A 25,599-nucleotide genomic window follows, 5' to 3' on the forward strand; every position below is an offset into this window, starting at 1 on the left:
TGCAAAGTTTAGGTGGCTGTATGTTCCGAAGCATAATAATGGGCGCTACTTCTTTCCGCTCTAAATGATGTTGAGGCAGTCCTGGTATACCCAATGAATTCAAAAACTCCGTTTGGTAATTTGATACATTGCATTCATTTTTGTGATAGGGTCAACCGATTTGTAGGCAAAAAATTGTGCATTTATATCGTTTAAAATTGTTGCATTGATTTCAGAAACATTTTTATTTGTACCAGCCATTATTGCACGTTCACTCAGCCAAGCATGATTTTTGTAATTTGTTTTAATACTTGGAAATACACTTATAAATTGTTTTGAAGTGTATTTCGGCCTTCAGAATCAAGTGCCATTATTCCATTAACAATGTCCAATAACTGCTTAAATTACAATAAATTTGTTAATGTTTATTACAATAAACCAGTTTTTTTTTCAGTTTTAATTTATTTTCAAACAGGTTCTATTTTTTTTTAAATGAGCACTCAGCGAAGCGGGTGGGGGTTAGCTAGTTCTATATATTTAGGAACATGTTTTTTGTATTTAAAAATTAATTTCTGACAAGATATTGGATTTTCAGCTTTATATTTTTCATTTATTTATATGGAGAATTCCATAGTCACGGGTTGGACACTTGTACAATTTATTGACTTTTTCCTTTTTAAAATTTACTCATAGTTATAAAAAATTTACATTGACTTTATAATACCAAAAGTAGAGTTTGTCAAAAGATTAAAAGGTGCAAAAAAAATTTGTTAAAACTTGATAATTTTTGAAAATAAACGAGGTCTTTTTTCGATTACGAGTTATTCTTAAAGAATATCTGCGTTTTTTTTTCAAATTTTTATTTAAATCTTTTGGTTGCATACACAAAACAATCATAAAGAATTTACCTAAAATAGGTTACGATTATATACAAAAATATCACGGATCGGACAAGTTTTTGTCACGGGTAGGACATGTGCAAATAGCTCGTCAAGAGAACAATTTTTTTTAGGTTTATTCAAAACAAATATGAAATAATATATCGTCGGCTATAGCCGAAACCATAGCCTGAAACGTTCACATATTTTTAATCGATTTTCTTTTGTTTGCAAAAAAAAGTATGTATACGCCCGAGTGTACATCCAAACTATATTAGTCGAATTATAAAAAATAGAATAAAATATCACGTCATAATATGAATTCAATGTAAACAAAATTATTTAAAAATCTTTAGTCTGCAATAAAATAGGAGTCTGGCAAAACTAGAACAAACAAAACCGTCCGCTGAAGCATTCCTTAAAGAATACGGTAAAAATAAAGAATGATTTTATTCATTTAGTTTTGGAACGTCCAATTTTTCTTTACGTAGATTTTAGATTTTTTTTGCAAAAACTCTGTTATAAAACTTGTAAAATTTGAAAAGTTGTCCAGTGCTGCCACTAACTTAAAATGTTTGTATTATTGAAAGGTCAATTCTAAAAGCTTATGAATGATTTGTGCTCCTGATTGGTAAGTCTTGTAGTTTGACTTTCACTACTACTCCATATCAGTAATTTGTAAAGAAAACTTATCATTTTTGTATTTCATTTCCTTTTTTTTTTTCTTGGACAAGTAAAGTTTACAATTTTTAGATTAATCAAATTAAGTATTTAAAAAATCTTTTAGACAATTTAATTTTCGATTGAAGTGCGTTGGTGAGGTATTAATACTCAAACTACCCATTTCTTCGTACACTTTTTTAATAATCTTCGCTAGAGTGGAAGATTTTATATTTAATTGAATATTGAAAAAAGATATATGTATTAATATTTGAAGCAATTAGTTGAGGCAGTAGTTGTCTAAATAAGTGGATGTAGAAAGTGCTTTGGTAAATTTTCCATCTATTTATGATTTTAAACAAATGTTCTTTTTCATGAGCTTGGTGATAAGTTATCATAATACACACAGGTACTGATAAAACAGACAAATCAAGAAAACAACGATACAATGCAGTCAATTTCAAAGTTTGTGACTACAAAATTCTACGAAGATGCCCTTCGCTTTTTTTTTTAATCTATTAATTTATTTATTCGTATTTGATGCACATTTTAACTACCTTGCCAAATCGCTTCGAAAATATCAGCAAAAGAGTTTTGGGACTTTTGAACAATTTCAAAGAGACATACTATTTTTCAAAGATATTCTGCGAAAAAAATCAATTAAAATATATTTTTAGGTGATCCCTAATGCAAATTTAATGCAGAAATTTTAATGTATATTTTTTTTTGTGGTTGAAAAATCTGACGAAATCTGACGAAATCTGACTAACACCCGAACAACAAAATATGTATTGTATCATTGTATGGTTGTATTGTATCGATTCGCTATACAAAATTTGTTGGACAAATTTTAGAGGAAGAATGTTTTTTTTTTTCATATAATGTAGCTAAGGTTAGGTTATAAATAGTTTTCTGATTATGATCAGGAATAACATTTCGAATTTATTTGCAAATAATATTCACAAACTATTTGTTTATTTTTTTGTATGTTTTTGACACTAAATACCATAACGGAAACGAAAATTATGCTGATTTTTCTATTAAATAAATTGCACGACTGGGGTCGCACGTACTTGCTCTTATGCTTAAAGTAACTATAATGTTAAAGCTTTTTATTCAAGAAATTTAAAATTCGATATTTTGAAGAAATTTCATAAGTAGTATAAAAAAATTAAATCTGTTTTTATAATTAATAAAACTCCGTTTTAAAATATCTTAAAAAAAAAAACAAATATGCCATTTTATTTCTCGTATAAAAAGGTATTTTTAGAAAAAAAATTTTGAAAATTGTAGGAGCCGTTTTTTAAAAAAATAATTTTTTATATATAAAATTTTTTTAACATTTTTCAAAAAAAAAGTTGGTATGCCATTTTGAAGAAATAATTAATTTACATATAAAAACTAAATTTCAAAATTTTTCATTGATCCGTTTTCAAAAAATTGATTTTTCAAAAAAAAATTTTGAAATATTTTTTAAAAAACCAAAAATGCGTTTTTTGAAAATTTTCTAAAATTTTAATATTATCTTTACTTACACACTTTTGTATAAAAATTTTCATTTAAATCGGGTTAATTTTGTACGAGATATTCAGAAACGAAAAAAACCGTTCTATGACAGGTACCGTTAATAACGGTACAAAAAATATTTTTTTTATTTAAAAAGTTGGCCCTTATGTGTAGTATTACACACAAAAATTTTAATCAAAATCGTTAGAGCCGTTTTTGAAAAAAATTAACTTTTCTATTTCCGTTATATGGCAGGTACCGTTAGTTTTGGTCATACAAAAAAAATTTCAATTTCCCCTCTAGGGAATCACCAAAAACTGCTAACTACCAAGTTTGAAGAAAATCACTTCACTCGTTTAGGCTGCAGCTCCAGATAGAGACAGACGGACAGACAGACAGACAGACAGACAGACAGACAGACAGACAGACAGAATTGCCGGACCCACTTTTTTGGCATTCTCCATCATCGTAATGTCATGTAAAATTGTTATCTCGAGTTCGATTTTTTTTACGAATCCTAAACTTGCCCTATAGTACCTATATCGCAAGTAAAAAAGCACTTAATCATGATAAAATAAAAACTTTGCCATTCAAATATTTGTGATTTTTTTTTTGCAGGGAAAGTTCCATTTGAATACGAATTGATAAAATTAAAAACCGATAAAAGTTATAAAAAAAAAAAACAAAAAAATTTCTAAATCGTATTTTTTATTTGTTTCCTAGAAATCATCAATAACGCAACACTCAAACTATTATTTTTAAAAATAGATAACCCCATGATCTTTTTGATTTGTGGTGGCGTGGTGATTTTTTTTTTTCCATAAACTTGCATCGCAGCTCATTTCCAATTCAAAATATCATTAATCTCTTTTTAATGGTTTTTTTTGTCTTCTTACTGTCATGAAGTTTCAGAAAATAAAAATTGAATATTTATTCAAAACTATAGGTATAAACCTAATCAAACCATATTACATTCCACAACTTGACAAAGAAGGTTAAAGCTTTGAGAATGTTGCAATAAACAAGATGCAATATGCAAAACTAAATTTTTAATTAAATATCTCTTTTGCAGAAGAAGCATTGCGTGAATTAAACAAGATTCCACAATTATTGCCAAAGTACCCAAATAAAAAACCCGACACTGCAGATGTATCACAAGAAAAAACAAAAACCGGAAACTTAAAAAAAAAAAAAAAAAAAAACAATTTATTACAAAAAAAAATATAAACAAATTACAACCACTCTATCTGATCGTTTCATAAGATGCTTTGTTCGAGAGGAGAAAGCGAAGTGATAAAATTTTATTTTGACAGTTTTTTTTTAAACTAAAAATGACAACATGCACTCTATCCGAATTCGTATACAAACTATGGACCGAAATGTCAAAAACACTGGCACAATCGCTTACCTCCTGTTGCCAATGACTTAGAAGATGGAACAACTGCGTGTCCTCCCATCATAAAATGTAAACATATCACAGCGACTAACAGATATTTCTGCATTTTGTAGCCAAAAAGTCAATTTCGAATTAAAAACGAAAACAAAATTTCAAATAAAAATGAAAATAACAAAAATTAAAACTCGAAACGAACGAACTTGATGTCTCAAAAGGCGCGGCGGGCGAAGCGACCAGTATTACGAAAACTCTTTGATAATTCGCACTTTCATTGCCCGCGAAATTCTAGCCACACCAGGATCCAGATTAACTCCGCCAAACTGTGTGTAGTCTCACTCTTAACGAAAGTATCTCTAAAGATTCAAAAAAAAGATTCAATCCCAGAAAGTGACAGAGAAGACTACAACACAACAGCAAAAATGTATAACAACAAAAAAGTGAAACCGAAAGTCGTTATATGAAATCGAAAGTTGATATTGGCATGTGTATGGTGTGCTTGAATTGACCGCCAGTGGAGAACTGACTTTTTGTACTGCAGATAGGTATGGGGGACGACATCCGAGTATCTCTCGAGACTCTCAAGTATCCAAGAGCAGACCAGAGCGGCACTGGTGGCTTAAAACGACCAACAACTACAACGACGACAACGTTCAAGAGAAAACAGTGCGGTGAAGTTCCACGGCCAAAACGAGACAGATGGGTACCTGATGCCTATACAGCTTTTTACTAAGCCTAGCATCTGCATCTATCTTTTGGTCAGATAGTTTTCTTGACGATGTCGGCAAGCGGCTGATTAATGCTTTTCTCGCGCTGTACCATATTACCATACTCTACTAGTCAAGCAAATCGCCCAAAGGCCAACACACATAACTTGGTGAGTGTGAAACGGCTTTGCAATCCGGTTTCGGAAATTTGAATATGAAGACGCGAACGCAAAAGCCGTCATAGTGTGCTTATGATTATGGCATCTATAGAATGGATGCTGCAGACATGGTTGCCAACTGTAATTATTATATACTGAAAATAATTTTCGTATATTAAGACTTTCCTACTCATAGTAAAATGAAGACTTATCTTGATGTTCAATATATTAGCTCTTATTGGAATTCGTCGAACAAAGGTTTCATTCGAAAAATTTTAAATTTTTTTTTTGTTTTTAACTGATTCGTTTCACATCTTTGGGCGAAAGGTTGAAGATGAGGTTAATGTGACAATCGCTGATGACTAAAGCATTCTCATCGGATAAAATGCTATTGGAAGAATTTTTGTCACATACAATTTCCTGGTAAAAGTGAATGTGAGCTGAGAGATTCGAAGTGCAAAGTCTTATAAATATTTTCAAACACTTGGTTTCTATTACAACAGAACTGAGTTTGTAAGTATGATATTATGATGCATTAAACAGCTCATCTGTAAAATATGCTCATATATTCATATACGGAGAAAAAAGACCACATAAAAACAAGAGGATTCCACATTAAATTAAGCGAATTTCTGCTTGTTTTTTTTGCCAAGATGACTTCCGTCTTAAATTAAGCGGACAGATCTTCTTAAGGGGGGAAATCCCTCTGGACCACAGCTTTTTTAATTTTTTTTTTTGGTAAACTGATAGCATTTATTGAAATTTGGGAAAAAATGTGATATTATTGACATTATGAAGTATTGATACAATTTTTTTTTAAGTACAAAAAAAAAACAAAATGGCGGCTCTACAGCTCTTTGAAGTTGACGCCTCGAGTTTTCGCCGTGCAATGCCCAGGTCCAAAAAATTATTTATAATCAAAAAAGAAATTTTTTTTCAATAAAATAAATTTATACGCATTGCATGAACCTAAACTTAAAAAAAAAGAGTGTAAAATAAAAATTAGATACCAAAAAAACGAAAAAACACAATGTTTTTTTATAAAGAATTTGTCGATAGCTTCATTGGTTTTTGAGTTACGTTGCACGGCGCGGAAAAAAACGCGTTTTTTGGAAAAAGCGTTTAAAGTTTTCGTTTTCGTACTGTGGTAGGTTCGGTGGGCATAGGTTTCGAGACTATCTAGGGGCTTTTGAGGCTTCATTTTAGGCTTAGTCCACAAAAATAGTTTCTTCGGTTGATAATTGAATTTATAAGGCAAACAAAAATTAATGCAAAAATAAAAATTTCCAGAGGGATTTCCCCCCTTAATTTCTTGAATGCGTTAATCTTCCAGGTACAGCCAATCTCTAATTATCAATTATTGTGTTTGCATTTATTCATGTGAACCTATTTTATTGCTTTATTTTCAAAATTGTTTTACGAAATTTCGAAAATAAATTCTTTTTGCGTGTTCTACGTTGAGATAAAAAACATCCTTCAACCAATATAAAGTTGTTTATAGATTTCCCTCGCCATAATGGGTTAATCTTTTACTTGCGATATAGGTTCTATAGGGCAAGTTTAAGATTCGGAAAAAAATCGAACTCGAGATAACAATTTTACATGACATTACGATGATGGAGAATGCCAAAAAAATTGGTCTGGCAATTCTGTCTGTCTGTCCGTCTGTAATTACCTCGAGCTACAGCCCAAACTACTAGAGCTATTTTCTTCAAACTTGGTAGTTAACAGTTTTGGGTGCTTCCCTAGAGGACAAATTGAAATTTTTGTTAAGGACCAAAACTAACGGTACCTGTCATATAACGGAAATAGAAAAGTTAATTTTTTTTAAAAACGGCTCTAACGATTTTGATTTAAATTTGTGTGTGTGAACACCTAACAACAAACTTTGTAATTATTTAAGGCATATAGAACGGTTTTTTTTAAAGTTATGAATTTCTCGTAAACGACAAAACAGATCTCAACCAAAAACGTTAAAATAAACGTTATTTAAAAACTTTAAACATTTTTCAAAAAACACATTTTTGGATTTTTTAAAAATATTTCAAACTTTTTTTTAAAAATCGATTTTTTGAAAACGGGTTGATGAATTTTATCAAAATTTCGTTTTTATGTGTTGAATAATATTTTCTTAAAAATGGCATACCAACTTTTTTGCTTTTTAAACGTTAGAACATTTTTAATTATAAAATACCTATTATTAAAAAAAAAACGGCTCTGACGATTTTCGAATTTTTTTTTCTAAGCATCCCTTTTTATACAAGAAATCAAATTGCATACTTGGTTTTGTGTTAAATTTGATTTGTGTTTAATTAATTATAAAAGCAGATATTATTTTTTTTTTACACTACTTACATACATATGAAATTTCTTAAAAATAACAAAATTTAAATTTTCTCTAATTTTATTCGGTAAAAAGCCTTAACATAAGAATTACTTTTACCATAAGAGCAAGTACGTGCGACCCCAGTGGTGCATTTTATTTATTAAATTTATCATGTAGTATGCAGGCAGTCTTAATCTTATAGCAAAATTGTTCACCAGATTTTAAACCAAGTAGGATACTTTTGGAATGGGTGGAGCACGAAGAGCTCCGTTGTAGTATCACTCAAGCTTATGAGGGTATTTGCTTTTTTGGGGTATAAGGTAGTGAAGTTTTTGCTCAAAAAAATTCGTTTAAGCCTATACTGATATCATAATCATTTAAATATTCTCCCAGTGGTATTCCGTATAGTCTTTCCAAAGGGAACATAAAGAAAAGATTCCACAACCAACCTTATGGAATTAACTTATAGAAAAAAAGAAGAAAAAATAACGGCCCAATAAAAGTGTAGTTGGAACTTTACAAAAATATTAAGAAGGAATCTTCCATATTGCGTTTTTGACGTTTCGATAATATTGTAAAGACACAAAAATTCAACTCAGTCTGCAATCATGACAAAGCATTTTTCATTGGGCATTAAGGTAGACAGCTGTTTAAGCAATTAGCACCTTCTTCTCTTTATATACATGTCCGCATTATGTTACAATCCTGTGTGGTTTGGTGTTATTGGAAGCATAACATGTGCGGGTGAGGAACCGAACTCATGTGACGGCAGAAATACGATCTAAAGGATTGAATATCAATGTAGATCAACATAGGCCTCTGATTAGATTTATACAAGTTTCATAGATCTCAATGAAAGTGAGTTAAAAATATTCTAAACGAAAAAATAGAAAAACAGATTAAGACCTAGGTCAGCTTTAAGAGTATAGAATAATATAAACGCAAAGAGAATGAGAGAGAGAAAAGTGACTTAACTAAGATATTGCATTAAACACCAAAACAACACCTACTGATGATGTTGCACATCTAAGTGGCACGATAAATTTGTTTACTGCGAAATTGTTTCTCAAAAAAAGCCATTGTTGTTTGTCTTGATCAACCTACCAGATAGCCATCATCATCAACATCCACTACATCCACCACAAAATTACAACGAGTGGCTTTGAAATTGTTGTTGTTGTTTTTTTTTTTAATTATTTGTTTTTTTTTTGCAAACTACTGGGTAAATACATTGCTTTTCCTTTTCATTATTTGCCAAAATCTGTTGCACAATCAAATTAATAGCAGTTACGAATATTAATTGAGTGCTAATGTTGAGCGTAATTATTGTGTAAAGCTTGATATGAGAATGGGAGTTTTATAGTGCAGCAGTTTCTGGGTTACACGGTCGTGAATTGATTATAATATGAATTCTATAGAATGTCAAGGCCGATTTTTTTTACTGAATCTTGTATTTTTTTTTTATGAAAATAAGAATAAATTCTCAATACATGTGCAAATGTGCATCATGTAAGTGTTTTAATTTAACGATCATCAATTCTCATTATAAAATTTATGCCATAATTAACATATTATTAAAAGAAGGTATAGCAAAGTTAAGAAATTGTTTCGTCTGAGAATCAGATAATAGTTTAGAATATCTTATTCAAAAAATATATTTTTTTACGAATTAAACGTAGTTATATTTATTGATAAAAACATTGTTTTGGTAAATAAGTAAGTACTTTATAAGCCAAATTTTTGGAAAAAAGGAAAACAAAACTTATAACAATCCATTGATTTTTTATTTGGTCTTTTGACAGTTTTTGTTTGCAAATTTTTAGCATTTGTATTTTTTCTAGATACATAATACTAGTGTACAAAATAAATTTTAAAGATTGAGAAATATTTGGCACAAATTGCTAATCGATGCATATAATAAAGTCCTCAGAAGTAGATAGAGTTGTGAATTGTTTTTTCACTTTGGATTCGAATTCGTATTCAGCACAACAAATTTCTGTTTGATTAATTGGTTTTTGATTTAGAAATGTATTTGATTCTCTTAACCAAATTCATATTTTTTTTTTAGAAAATTTTGGAAAAAGTTAAAAAATGTTTAAAGAAATATATATTTTGGTTACAATTAATAAGTAACTTATCAAAATATTTTTGTATTTTAACATGGACACTTTATTAGGTTTAAGTAAAAGTATTTTTAACTTCAGGCAGCCCTTTTTCTTGCAAAAACAAGGAATGGTAACTCTAAATATTATTTCACACTTGAAAATTTAAAGTATTTTACCTTACCTAGTTCTCATCTCGGGATGTTGCACATATTGATATTCAATTTCAACAAGCCACTTTCAGCTCACCAAAGTTAAAACAAAATTCTTACACAGGGAAAAAATAATATAAAATCAATGAAAACCATTTTGATTTAACTATATTTTGGAATGTGGGACGACGTTAATTTTAAGTGGTATTTTAAACATCATTTTGAATTTCTTTTAAGTACATAAAACATCTCTAAATTAGGGTTGATAATTTAAATTAAGGATATTTTATGTAAGTATTGTCAACATTGAGTCAATGATTAAATTATATTTTATGATTATTTTTTTTTTCGCTCAGTGTATAAATATTAATCTTTTTGTTAACAAAATCAAAAATTTGTTTTTAGTTCATTTAATGTCTTGTATATAAAAAAAAGAATTTTTTTAGAAAAAAGAAAAGATTTTTTTAGAAAAAAAAAAAATCTATTTTACAGTAAATTTTTTTTTTGTATAAGTTACAAAAGATATAAAATTTTGGTGTGTCACCAAAGTTAAAAAAGAAAAACGGTTTTTCAATTTGAATAAAATATGTAGGACTAAATATTTCATTTTTGTCAAATTAGAATTACATTCGGGAATACATCAAAAAACTATTTAAATGATTTTCTTTGAATTTTTATTATTCCTTGAAGTCTATAAGTTTCAACGTATATTTTTCTATAACAATATAGAGTATTTTTCCCTTGACGTAAAATGTTAAGGGGAATATTTGTTCGCTCTCTCGCTTTTTTTTCTATTATCTATTTGAATTGAAATAATATGCAAAGAAAATCCTCTTAATCATTTAATTTTACTGTGTTAACTTAAATTTAAAACAATTATGCAGTATGATAAGTGATAGACTAAAAAATAGTTCGTTGATATGGTAGCTAAATATAACTTCCGGCAATGCTCTGGAAATGGGCACGTTCAAAGAGCTAACATAAAGCTATCGGATAGCTTTTTGTTGTTGTAAACAATGTTAAAAATTAGCAAGGAAACGAACCATTTTCTGTCAAAAAATAATCTGAAGGTATCCCAGAATTTCTGGTATACCTCAGGTTTCCGAGTGATCAGCTGATATACATTTGGCTATTTTTTATTTTGATTACTTTTCGGGCGATTATTCAGCTTCAAAATAAAAAAAAATTGCAAGAAATAAAGTCAAAGCGATTGTGCAAGTACTATTCAACAATAAAAAAAATGTAATTTGCTCAAAAGAAAAAGTTTCCTCTTCTCAATATTTACATATTTTTTTAGTAGCTGCTTGGGCAAGCTATCTGGATACCTCTTTGTTCAAAAAGATATTCCAGATACGGGTATCTCAGATAGCCTATCCGATAGGTGTTTGAACGTGCCCAATATGATGAGTTATGAAGTATTTGTATATTTTGTTTGTACTCAAAAAAAAAACATTTTGAGGAAACAATTCAAATTTAATTTATAATTTCCACTAACGATCCATTTTATTTACAAAAGAAGAATTTACTTTAAAAACATATCAGGACAGAGTTTAAAAATCATAAGACTCTATTAACTAATGAATTTTTAATATTTTTCTAAATTCCATAAATTGTGCCAAACAAAATTTTAACAACCTTAATTTTAGTGTGTCAAAAACATACAAACAACAATTAAATAAATCTTAACTCCATTTTTTGTGAAATTTAGTTCGATCACACAAAAAACTAAATATTCTGACTCAAATAAAATTGAATACCTGAAGTAACAACTAATCCTTGAATTTATTACACGACATTGAATTGTTTTTATTTGAATGATCAATGTCCCAAATTATACCGTATGAAAGTAAAAAAAAACCGTGTTTACTTTACAAATATTTTAAAATTAAGGAAATAAAATTATTTTTTCTTCTTTATTACCTAGCTATAATGAATTTTCAATAATGCGGACATTCAAATTTTCCACCTCCATGATTTCGACCAAACCCTCGCTTGCATTCGCTATTTTATGATCTCATTGAAATAGAACTTAAGGCTTAAGTATGTAAGTGAGTATTGAAAGGGAACTTGCCTTCGTGATTATCTGGTGCAGCGATGACTATTGCCTTCTTTGAGATTTCATAAAAATAGTGTTAGCCATAAATAAAAATAAGGTCAAACCATTCATATAAAAAAATTAAATATATGTAATATTATCCGCGTCCGGGTAGAATCGTGATTGCAATTTGATGAATCCTCATATAGAATAAACTAAATGTTAAGGTTTATTGAAAAGCTCATCAGGTAGGATTTTCTTGAGAGTTTAAGATAGTGTAACCTGGTGTACAAGCAGTTTGTAAATAAAACGTATTTTACAAATTTGTCGGTGAAACCAGAAAAGTGTGTAACTCCAAATTTTCTGAAAATTTGATTTGAATGCCATCTGTTAGACAAACCTAATATCTACCGTTCCTTGAACTCAGAATCCCCTTAAAGTTCATAGTTTTAATTTTTTATAAGCAAATTAGAAAATGAAAACTCATAGGTACAAATGCCTTCAAAACGATTTTGTTTTTTTTTTGCTCTCCTATAAAATTTGCTAAAATGGAGTTACACACTTTTCTGGTTTCACCGACGAAATGCATTATTTGATTAAAAATACGTATGTACATACTTTGATTACAAATTTGTATCACTAAAATTTTATTGGCTGATTTGCTCTCATCAAGTAGCAACTAATTAAGACCCAAATTCTAAATTACTTCTTCTTGCTGAACGGTTTGTTATAAGCACTTAATCACAAATTAATCAAATGCTTTACACTACCTTCGATAATTTATCTTAATAATTAATAAGCTTATAAATGGTTTTGTAGTGTATTGTGAATATCCTACTAAAAGGCCATTAAGTCTGAAGTGCGTAACATACAAAACATAAAACCATTTTACTCAAACGAATAATTAATATTTAAACTTAATATAAAGAATTGACTATCATAAGGCCACGAAAAGGGAAAACTACTTAGTTTCGCAAAGTGTTTTATGTTGAACTTACATAATTTATGATACATAAGAAAAGTGTCCATAGAGAATTTAATTTAATAGTTTTAAGGTACTAAGGGTTAAAATAAAGCAAAGTTTCTAAGGATTATCCTCAAACTTTAAAGATTTACTAGAAACTTATATCAATTCGTATTAATGACAAAGATAGTTTTTCGAAAGGTTGGATACTTAAAAATTTAAAATAGTATTTTTTCGCTTTATTTAAGCAACAAAAAATTACCGTGGAGGGTGTTTTTTTTTTTTAAATTAAATACAAATCAAATGAGTCAATCAAAATTTTACTGAACCCAATATATCACATATCAGCTGGGACTTTCATCAAAATGTCTTTGTTTTTGTCTAACAAAGAAACCCGAATGTAATGATTAATACATAAAAACCGGGACCCAGGAGTAACTTACTTTCAAAACTACACGCAGTAGGTGTATGACAAGTTCAACTATTTATGTCTAACCTGCAGTTAATTAGAGATTTATAACACCATAAGCACCAAAAAACAAACAAATGAGCAACACAGAATTAATAGTAAAGTCAACGAACTTAATTTTTTATATTCATCAAACTTGTATTAGATAATAATGTCTAACTTTTAATATCTGCCTTAAACGATTTATAGTTAATTTAAACTAATGACATAGGTTTTTGTTATAAGGTTGTAAACTAACCTGCATGTCTAATTTATTTGTTATCATTCTTATTCTTAATTGAATTAAAATTTTTCCATAAAATCTTAAATTTAATCTGTTTCGGTTCATAGGTTTAACAGTTCTTGTAACTGTAAACGCAGAATATTATAAATATTTATTTGCATACAAATATTTATCTATTTTTGAATATTTTTCGCATGTTTAATTTTAAATTCTAATTTTGCCAAAATATTCCAACAGATCGTTTTATGAACTTGAAATATAAAATATTTAATGGTTAGAACTTGTTGGCAGTTTTTGGAATAATTATAATGTTATCTGTTTTTTTTTTTATGTTCTCGCATGGAATTATATTTCTTTTATTTGTTTTTTGCTAAGTTAACGTATAGATGAGGCTTTTTTAAGAATTTAAGATTTAGTCTTGAGAATATTTATTGCATTTTTAAATGCCAAATGGATTTTTTTTTTTTTTAATATTAGATAGTAGTAACCACCTACATAAAATTTTAAAAGCATCTAAAAACTAGTCGACTGACATCACTGCTAACAAAAATGTGTCTACAAAATTAAAATAAAAAACAATTTCGTTCTGACTAAGGCATACATTTAAGATAGGTTGTTTATTCGCCATTTTAAGGCATATGATGTAAGTTAGAGCCTTTAATTATCGCGGTTGTTATATGACAATGATTTTCATTCTGTTTTAAGGATTCAACCAAAATAGGTTGATACTTTGTTCTCAAAAAGAAATGGGCCACAATAATGTGTCCTAAAGGACAATTATTTTGTAAGTATTGAATGACATGGAAAAATCTCTCAAATGAATTTATATGAATGGCCATTGTTTAATCTAATAAGTCTTAACCTCTTGACATAAACAAGACTCAATTTATTTCTTCTGCACTATTTGACTTGATTAATCTTCTGCTATTTATTATACGTTGAAGTAGTGAAAGCGACATGTTTTTTATTATTCCTTAAAAAGAAACGTAACAGAAGCTTCTTTATTATTGGTACTGTAGTTAAAATAAAAAACAACAAATAAACATAAACTAAGTATAAGTTGCGTGGTCTGCTCAAACAATAGAAATTTAAATTTAAGACACCTAAGCATTCACATTAAATGACATGTTGTGAAATATAATACGTACATATTAAGCAATTTAATTGCGAAAAGCAGAATGTGTTTTTTGGGCATTTAACCAATCAATAAGTCGTTTTTAAATTTAATTTTAAATTCTGTGAGAATATACTTCAACTATCAAGTGACTATACTTCAGCGATTTGTCATAATATTCTAACTGTGTAGTAAGGTAATTGCCGTCAGTAATTCTATGCCATACTCATTGAATGATATCACATTTTTTCGCATAAAAGCATCCTTCATAAATATTTTGAAAACCAAGCGAATTAAGTTAAAAATCATTTCTACAAAATTAAAGCTCGTTTAATACGTTTATCAAATTTTGCAGTGTTAACATATTTACTATAAAAAAAAATCTTCAAACGGATTAAGCTTCTTAAGTATGGAAAGGTCACTAGGGCGTATACGTAACTTTTTTTTTTTAATTGAAAAATCTTACTGCCAGTAAATTAAACAACTATTTTGATCAAAGCAAAGTAGACTCAGTACCTATGAGTTATTTTTTTTGTAAGAAAAAAAGTCCCATAAATTTGAACATTTAGACCCGTTTGCTGAATCATGCATCAGTTATTCTTTGCTGACGACGGAGCCATCATAAGTGAAGACCCGATATCCCTGCAACGAGCACTTGATGTATGGGTGGATGTTCTAGAAGGTAGTGGGTACCGCATAAGCGCGAAAAAGACAGAATACCTATGCTGCCCATTTTCTGATCCACACAGGCCTATTCCTGACATTTATTTGAATGGTGTAGTGCTTCCCAAGTGTGAAAAGTTTAAATATCTGGGGTCTATGATAAATAACGAAGGTACTTGTGATGACGATATCAATCATCGCGTAAGCGTAGGGTGGATGAAGTGGCGGGAAAATTCTGCCATCTTCTGTGATCGAAAAATGCCCCCTAAGCTGAAAGGAAGACTCTACACCGCAGTTGTGCGTCCAGCACTCACATACGGTTCACAATGTTGGACAATGTACAAAAAGTATGAGAGTAAGTTAACGGCAGCTGAGATGAAGATGCTTCGTATGACAGCAGGAGTAACAAAGCTTGATAGAATTAGAAGTACGAAGATCCGAGGAAGCCTTCATGTTAAAAACACCATCTCCCAAAAAATTGAACACGACCGACTCAGTTGGTATTGCCATGTTCAAAGGAGAGATCCTGAGAACCCCGTCAAAAAAGCAATATCATACAACGTTCCAACACGAAATAGAAAGAAAGGTAGGCCTAAAAACTCCTGGTACAAGCAAATGCAAAACCACCAGCATTTAGTTGGCCTTAGAAATGGAACAATACAAAACCGGGAGGCTTGCCGCCGATTTCTGAGGTCAACCCGGCGAACCCCACAGGCGGATCACTAGTGTGAAGCAGTTACGTGGGATAGTTATGATCCCCTTGACATCGAGATCATAACAGCGCCGAGAAAAAGGAAGAAGAAGAAGAAGAAGACCCGTTTGCTGAATCGAAACTTAAGCATTTAGGTTTTCCATAAATCCTTATGCGACAGTTTACACAGAGGAAAAAGTAGGGAATAAGAGTTTATGTTGAACATAAATTATTTAAGTTTCGATTCAGCAAATGGCCCTTAGAAACTGATCAATATACCCGATCCAACGATCATTTTTCTTTTTTTTTTCATCTCCCAATGGACTTACACGTTTTAATGGAAGCAAATCAACTCGTAAACAAATAGTTTTATATCGTGGTATGTTTTGGGTTATACGATAATCACGTGCCGTATAAGATGGAATTCCTAGTTGGTTTGTTTTATTATAATCAATGCAGAAATTCATGAGTAAAGTTAAAAATATGAACTTTTTTTATAATATTGAAAAATTCAAGAATCAAGACATAAAATAGAATAATTAACAACTAGTTTACCCGTGCGAAAAATCTTTTAATATATTCAAAAGAACACACCTCTTATTAAATGTCAAACTATTCTTAACAACTCTTTTTAATAATGATGCATACTAGTTATATTGATGATGATACAAATTATATTTGTTCTATGCACATAGTTTCTAAATTTTTCAAACTTACAGGTGTTCATTTCATAATTTTGTTTTTAATTTATTTTTAACATTTTGACAGACTGCTCAATTGATTTAAAATGTACATTATGAAGTTTATTCAAAATACGTTTAGACTGTCAATTTACCTGAGATAATAACATAAATCCCCAAAATTGGGCCCAATTTTGACTTGCGAATTTATTGAGCCTTTAATAATAATTGATTTAACGTTTTAAAAACAATATTCGGAATACCACGACATATGTTCGACTCGCAAGTCATAATTGGGCACATTAAGTAAAATCGTTATCATCAATTAACATGTAACAAAAACATTTATGTGTATAGTATGTTGTGTATGCATGTGTAACGTTTAAAATATAACTTGGCTGTAAAAATACATCAAATTTGATGATTTGCTATTAGCATAATACCACGATACACGTGTCATGGTAAATTTAAATCTCAGCATCCGTACCACAAATGTATTGTAACAAGCGGAAATCAAAATTAATGCTTTGCTGTCAAAAATGACACACTAGTCAAAGTAAAAACTTTATACATTGTTTATTTGACTGACAAACGGCCATAAATACCACCACAAAACCAGTTAAAAAATGCATAACATTAATTAGTTAATGACATACATTTACAAGAAGTGAAATATAATGGCGCTTTGACGCTCTGTGAATATACTGGCTTTAAATCATAAATCAAATGTAAAAAAAAAAAAACGCTCAACATAGTTGGAGGTACTTGCTCTTTAGACTGAAGCTGTTAAAATATTTTAAGGTCTAAATTTTAAACAAATTAAAAAAATTAAAAAAAGCAAGACAACCTTTTGTTGTCCTTGGCGTACCTATAGTTAACCAAATTTGTCGATCCCCTGATTTTGAACAGATTTTCAAGCCGTTTAGACTTCAGTTTTTTTTCGGAAAAGATTCCAAGAAAATTAAATTTTAAATTAATTTTTACTACGGAAATATATCGTTATTTCCGTAGTTATACTTAATTTTATTTTTAGTATCGCTAATTTAGTAACGCCAATTGCTGGTGGGCTTAAAGCTCTAACTAGACCAAGTAAAAAAGATATTGGTACTTACTGGTTATAAATTTATAAAAACAAGTTTAATCCTTGGCCGCTTGAACAGGAGGATATTTTATAAAATTTGTACAAACACTATTTTTTTCGCCGGAATTATTTTTTAAACAAAAAGGGATCAAATCAGAATTAGTAGAGCTTTTTCCTAAAACCCTAGATTTAACAACACAAGCCCTTAAATGTTCTTTTCGTCTGCACGTGTGAACACTTTTCCGTATTATTCAATCGCGTGTTAGAAAAAAAGTGTGCTTTTGACACAAACAAGCTTTAATAAATTTTCTCAATTTGTCTTCAAGGTTGATATCTTCCTAATTAAGTTCATACAAAGTAGTAGGTAGGTACACCTCTGTTACCTATGTTGAATCAAGAAATTCGAAATCTTATCATGCAAACATAAAAACTTATTATAAACAAATAGACAAACAGAAGAGATACTAAAATTTGAATAAAAATGTTGTTCCAGCATATTTCCATTTTTTCATAAATATAATTAAGTAGTTTACCCTAGATAAATGTAAATACTTTACAGACGACTTGACTCTTAAGATCTTGGTGCAAATATAAAAATTACCCCATACACGCGCCCGGGGATAACCCTGTCATCGTCGACGTCGTTGTCAGTGTGATAATAAAGCTTCAAAGAAGCATCTACTTGCCGCCTTCACTATATTTAGTTTTGCAATTGTCAATGAGAAATCTGTGCACCAAGAGTGTAGGTATGTTTTTCTTCAATTGCATAATTCTTGTCTTGAGATACACCACCAGGCACATGTACAAGTACTTGGTTTAAATCTCAGAGGCACATGTTTTTATTGTTCAAGGCTTATTCTTCATTATTATTATTATTAGAGATATTATTTTATTTGTTCACAAACATTTTTTCCTCATTTCAATGTTTACAAGAATTATCCATCTATGAATCTGAATGCAAACAAAGGTGTTGGCCTTCAGGTGCCTTTAGCAATTTTCTGGTTCATTTTGCATTGTTTTGAGATACGCACAAATTATACATAAACATGAAATAGATTTCTCTTTTGCTGATATCAATGAAGAATAATATAATCAATCAAAAAGAAAATGCCAACATTAATCTGACACTTGAAGTTCGAGCGTGCAATTTTAAACTTTGTGAAGCTTCATTGAAAAAGTTATAGCAAAATTTAATTGACCATGATGGTTTTATATCAGGGAAGACTTAAATTTGGCTTTCACTAGAAATAGAGGTGAGAAAATTACTTGTAGATGATATCATCACCTTTCGTCGTCGGTCGTTTGTTCATCTCAATCAAATCAAATAACGGTTTTCTATACAACACGCCTGTGACACTGAATTAAATAGCCTTGAAAGTATTAGCAGTTTAAGTTTATTTTAGTCATAAAATATGCCATCAACTGGTTTCTTTTTGTTGGACAAAAGAGTTAAATAAACCAGTTAACACCTTTATTTTGGCGACCGACGAAGACAGCGGCGGCGTTGAATCAATCATCGAGCTGAAACTATGTATGATTGATTTGGAACAATGGCGTGACGTTAATCGCGTCGACCCAGAGAACACTTTTTTGCGTGCAAAACCACAGCTATTATAAAATACCTAAGAAAGGTCATCGAGTATAATTATCTTATGGCTGAGGTTTCTTTTGTATCAGTCAATGACGAAATCAGCCAGGACATTAAACCCTGTGACTGTGATTTCTTTAACAAAAAATATTAATAGCTCTTAACTTACCACTATCAATCTCGTTTTCACTAGGATCTCGTTCAAGTAATTCCCGGTAATATTGATCGAATTGTTCCGACTCTACACTTTGTAGTGACTCATCATCGGCTTCTCGAGAATCGTTTACTTCCTCGAAATTCTTTTCTTCCTCATCTTGCACCTCACCGCCATCTTGACTGATATCATCATCAGATTCCAAAGGACTCGATGTAGCTATTTGTCTTCGACTTGTTCGACTATGGAATGATCGAGGTCTCTGTTGTTTATTTGAAAGACTTCTTGGAAGAATTTCATCTATAGTTGGAATTCTTTGATTTGTTCTTCGATAAGGGAAGAAATGTCTTTCCAAATAGTTTGCAAATATTTGTTTAGTTATTCTGTTTTGTCGATCGATTTCTGATTGGTCAATTTGATCATCTGAAATGAAAAAAAAATATTTATTTTTTATTTTTATTCAAATTTATGAAAATGTCAAATTCCTATTTAAATTTTTTAAATTTTTTTATGTGATGTTTTTTGATAATAAAATAAACGAAACCTTAACAACCTTCTTGATAAATATCTTAAGGTTCTTTTTTTTAAAGTTGATGACATAAAACAATTATTGAATATTCATTTTAACAAGAATTAAATTTATTGAAAAACAATAAACAAAATTTAAAAAAATCCATTAAAATTAGACAAATCAAAATATTAAATTAATTGTTTACAGTTGGAGATTATGGAAGGTTTTCTAATAAAACATTTGCACCTGGTTTTTAAGTAGAAATATAAAATTTACGACTGACGTTGATGAACTTGTTCTATCTTTAAAATGCAGATTGTGATAGGAGATAAGATTGAGTTTATTTTGTTTGAGACACAGAATCATATTCGGTTTTGAAAAAAAAAAGTACTCATACGCCCGAGTGTACATACACTCGAATTTGGAATATCTGAACAAGCCACTGATCCAAACCAGTCTTTTCAGGAATATTCGACATGTCAACATGAACAATGGTGCAACTTTTTTCAAAATAGGTATTCGTTCATTGAAGAATGAATATTCAGGGAGTTGCTCAAGAAAATATACTACATACTTAAGAATTAACACCAACTTTTTGTTGATTTCGATTTGATTTTGAACTAGCAAATTTTCTTTTATCACCTATCGACAGATGTCATCTATCAGAAAATAAACTAATATCCAACCCTTATTAGCATCCCTGATCCATTAAATAGAAATTAAAACAAAAATTGGTTTTGTTGATGTCTTCAACACTTTTCCACTGTAAGTCTCAGTTGTTGTTGTTGGATCTACTTTTGTCTACTTCTGTACTTCTATTTGACTATATCAAAGATCGTTGATCTTTTAAACAACACTTTCCCTTGTCCAAAATCATAACTTCTTAAAAATACCTGTTTTGGTATTATTATAAAAAGTTAGACATGTAGGAACACTTTTGTCAAGTGTCATAACAGAAGATGATAATTAATCAATTTTTTAAATAAAAAAAAAACTATAATCTCAAGATATACGAGACCATCAGATACATAGTGAAACTCTCTTTCTTTTGTATTAATATTTCAAACTTTCGGTACATTCCAATAGCTTCTTTTTTTACCAAAATGACATGAAAAATTTAAGTCATCGTCGGTCGGTCGCGCGGCACTATGTCACTTTCAATCCTTGACATATTTCTTGTTTTCTTCTTAAGCCCACTACACTTATCCATAAATTTATTTCAATCTGATCTTAAATAATTACATTAATTCATACTCAAAACAGCACTTCTCTAAAATCAACAAAAAATTGAACAAGCACGATTGTTATATCTTATAGACCGAGAGCCGACAGCATATTTTGGCAGTTTTGATATAACCGAAATTTGAGTGTGCACATATCTAGATATGCACCACAGTATGTCAACGGAACAAGTCTGGCAGTGATCTTTTTCAGCTTTCCCTTGCCAGACGCATCCAAAGTGCAGCAAAAAATCAATTTTTGGCGTTTTGGTATAACCGAATAAATGATACACCAAAAAATCATAAAAAATCCCCTGATTTCGAATCTGTGGGTACCGCAAGTTTCTTTTTCAGCTTTCCCCCCGCCAGACCGCTTTAAAGCATTTTTAAGTGCATTTTTCTTATAAAAAACCTAATTACTTATTTTCTGTTAGGTATAACCGTATGATGGTAACAAATTAATATTCTATGTCTATTCCAGGTCTAGAAAATATAATTTTTAGCCAGCTATTTTTCAGCCTTCCCTCCGCCAGACGCATCCAAAGTGCAGTCAAAAATCAACTTTTGGCGTTTTTCTAGGTATTACCCCAATAAATGATACACCAAAAAATCATAAAAAATCCCCTGTTTTCAAAAATGTGGGTACCAGAAGTTTTTTTTTAGCTTTCGCCCCGCCAGACCGCTTTGAAGCATTTTGAAATGCATTTTTCTAATTAAAAACCTAATAGCTTATTTTCTGTTGGGTATAACCGTATGATGGTAACAAATTAAAATTCTATGTCTATTCCTGGTTTAGAAAATATAAGTTTAAGCCAGATATTTTTCAGCCTTCCCTCTGCCAGACGCCCTTAAAGGTTTCCCAAATAGGTTTTTCCATAGAAAAAACACCTAGTTTCTGTTTTTTTTTTATAAAATTGAAATAATATTTTTTTGTTTAGAGTAACCATATGATGGCCAAATATTAACTTTCTCTGCCTTTTACTGATTTAGAAAATGTAAGTTTAAGCCAGTTTTGTTTCAGCCTACCCTCTGCCAGACGCCCGAAAAGGTATTTCAATAGTACGGGAAAGTTAGATTTTGCTATATGGGGCACGAGGGTCTGGGAAAAAATCCGAAATGCATTTTGACTTCAGGGCTCGAAAGGCATAAAGACACGAGTCGTAAACCAAATTTTGTTCAATCGCACTTAGAGTCATTTGGCCGCCATTTTTGTTTAATACAAATTTTAGTTTTTCACATAACTCGCGTATTTTTGAACCTACAAAAAAAAACAATGTATGACAAACTTGAAATAATTTAATTTTCTACAATATATGTTAAGTAACATTTTTCGATTATCCCTTTGGTTTAAAAGTTAGGATGTTTTTTTTTTAAACACGTCAAAAAGTGATTTTCTTATTTTTGTCATATCTCTTTTACTTGAGCGTTTTTTAAAAAATTTGTTCGTTGTAAAAGTTGTAGATCTTTTAATTACCTTCATTTGTTACAATATTGGTTTTTCGATTTGACAGACCGTTTTCGATCTGTAGGCAAAAAACTTCAAAAAATTGCAATTTTTTGTATAGGGACAAACAAAATATGATTCTTGGTGCGGTTGTACAAAATGTGGTTTTAGACTCTTTCGATCCCTGGGTTTATGCTCTTTTAATCCCTAAAGTCAAAATGCATTTCGGATTTTTTCCCAGACCCTCATGCCCCATATAGCAAAATCTAACTTTCCCGTACTATTGAAATACCTTTTCGGGCGTCTGGCAGAGGGTAGGCTGAAACAAAACTGGCTTAAACTTACATTTTCTAAATCAGTAAAAGGCAGAGAAAGTTAATATTTGGCCATCATATGGTTACTCTAAACAAAAAAATATTATTTCAATTTTATAAGAAAAAAACAGAAACTAGGTGTTTTTTATATGGAAAAACCTATTTGGGAAACCTTTAAGGGCGTCTGGCAGAGGGAAGGCTGAAAAATATCTGGCTTAAACTTATATTTTCTAAACCAGGAATAGACATAGAATTTTAATTTGTTACCATCATACGGTTATACCCAACAGAAAATAAGCTATTAGGTTTTTAATTAGAAAAATGCATTTCAAAATGCTTCAAAGCGGTCTGGCGGGGCGAAACCTAAAAAAAAACTTCTGGTACCCACATTTTTGAAAACAGGGGATTTTTTATGATTTTTTGGTGTATCATTTATTGGGGTAATACCTAGTAAAACGCCAAAAGTTGATTTTTGACTGCACTTTGGATGCGTCTGGCAGAGGGAAGACTGAAAAAAAGCTGGCTAAAAATTTTATTTCCTAGACCTGGAATAGTCATAGAATATTAATTTGTTACCATCATACGGTTATACCTAACAGAAAATAAGTAATCAAGGTTTTTATTAGAAAAATGCACTTAAAAATGCTTTAAAGCGGTCTGGCGGGGGGAAAGCTGAAAAAGAAACTTGCGGTACCCACAGATTCGAAATCAGGGGATTTTTTATGATTTTTTGGTGTATCATTTATTCGGTTATACCAAAACGCCAAAAATTGATTTTTTGCTGCACTTTCGATGCGTCTGGCAAGGGAAAGCTGAAAAAGATCACTGCCAGACTTGTTCCGTTGACATACTGTGGTGCATATCTAGATATGTGCACACTCGAATTTCGGTTATATTAAAACTGCCAAAATATGCTGCCGGCTCTTAGACTATTATGAAGTAACAATCACACAACAAAATTATCTTCTGCTACATCTTAATAGTCTGAAAAGTACTGTTGATGGTTTAATGAGTTTTCGATTTTGGTTGGTATCAATTTTTTATTTCTATTGATGCGTTTCAATTTTCAAAGAACTTCAATCCAAGTCATTTCGTAAAAATGACAGATTTTAGAAAACAAGTTCGTGATTATTTGGTTGATGGTTAATAGTTGCTTTTTTTGAAAACTTGTTTTCTTTAAAGAATATCACAACTTACATATTTAATTATTTTCGGTGCAGAATTAGAGAGTTCAAACAAAATTTTTAAAGATTCAATGGTCCGAATAGCTCCAATTTTAAGAAAAGTCATTGCCGATTAAACGCAAGTAGGTATACTTATAATTTTTGGCTTCAACAGGTAAAATATAATTGAAACCTATGTTACACTGATGAAATTCGGGATAAAGCAGGAACAAAGGATCCATAAAGTTCTTAAAAAATATTTTAGGTTAAATGGTTTTTTTTTTAAGGGGTTGAGTTATGTGTAAGAAAGGTATCATAACAGCTGACATAAGTTTTGTTAGTTTTTAAAACTTGGTGAAAAAGTTTCGTTTGTTTTAAAAACTAAGAATCTAAGGAGTCTACAAAATTTTTTGAGTGAAAGGGTGTTTTTTTTTTTTAATGATGATAATGAATTCAGAAATAATTTCACAAAAACTGGGACAAAAATGGTACTCCAATGAAAATTGGTAGAAATGTTAATTTATAAAAGAAACCAGGAATCTAAACAGTAAACAATCTATACAAATATTAGCTGCGTTCCTTTGGAAATATTTATCTACTTTTTAGTACTTAAAACTACTTTGATCTACTTTGCTATACTGAAAAAGTAGTTCAAAGCAGCTTTAAGTACTAAAAAGTAGATAAATATTTCCAAAGGAACGCAGCTATTGTAGATGATTTTGTTGGGAAATAAAGAAAATTCGCTTCCCCTACGAACTTTATTAAAATTGTTGTCTTTGTCATGGGAATTACAAATAAAATAAATCTATAAATTTGTTTCATGTGTTTTTTTTTTTAGGTTTAGTGAAAATATGTATCTATTGCAAAAACTAAGTAAAAGTAATGACAATTATGTTGTGGAAACTAGAATTTAAGGTGTCTCTGAAAATATCATGGCTAAAATTGTGTTTTTTTTTATTGAGAACAAAATTGATGGGTCATCCTAATGAAATTTGGTACAAACGTTGCATTAGCAAGTTTGTGCGATCCAGTAGGCCATTTTGCCTAGGGTAATGGGGCCCCTAAACAAAATTGGATAGAGGGCCCCCAAAGGGCTACTAAGAACTTAAATATAAACATTCAATTTGTCATCAAAACTAAAAATAAAATGCAATTTTTAGTGAAAGGGTGTTTTTTTTGGGTGAAGAGAACATGAACATTTTCTATCAAAACCAGTTTAAAAGGTCGTACCTGATTGAAATCCAGTAGTAAAGTTACATAAGGATAAGATTGAAGTGTATGTGTATCTATTGAGGTCGTACAATTATATTGGATAAAAGGGTGTTTTTCGAGCAAGGCAAATGTAGAGATTTTACAGAAAAGTTATTACGATAAATCTATCATCTATATCATGTGACAGCCAGCATAAATGTTAAAGTAACATA

The 25,599-nt window shown here is 30.2% G+C and overlaps 1 protein-coding gene across 1 annotated transcript in view; it reads right to left on the minus strand.

Annotated features, from left to right (window-relative positions):
* The window catches only part of LOC129909138 (low affinity immunoglobulin epsilon Fc receptor), a 64,121-nt gene that overhangs the window by 25,403 nt on the left and 13,119 nt on the right, over positions 1-25,599 (minus strand). The window contains exon 2 of the mRNA XM_055986110.1: positions 19,539-19,946. Within this exon, the coding sequence (XP_055842085.1) occupies positions 19,539-19,946 (408 nt within the window). The remainder of the gene's footprint in view (positions 1-19,538; positions 19,947-25,599) is intronic.

This window comes from Episyrphus balteatus, chromosome 2 (genome assembly GCF_945859705.1).
Source record: "Episyrphus balteatus chromosome 2, idEpiBalt1.1, whole genome shotgun sequence".
Taxonomy (NCBI): domain Eukaryota; kingdom Metazoa; phylum Arthropoda; class Insecta; order Diptera; family Syrphidae; genus Episyrphus; species Episyrphus balteatus.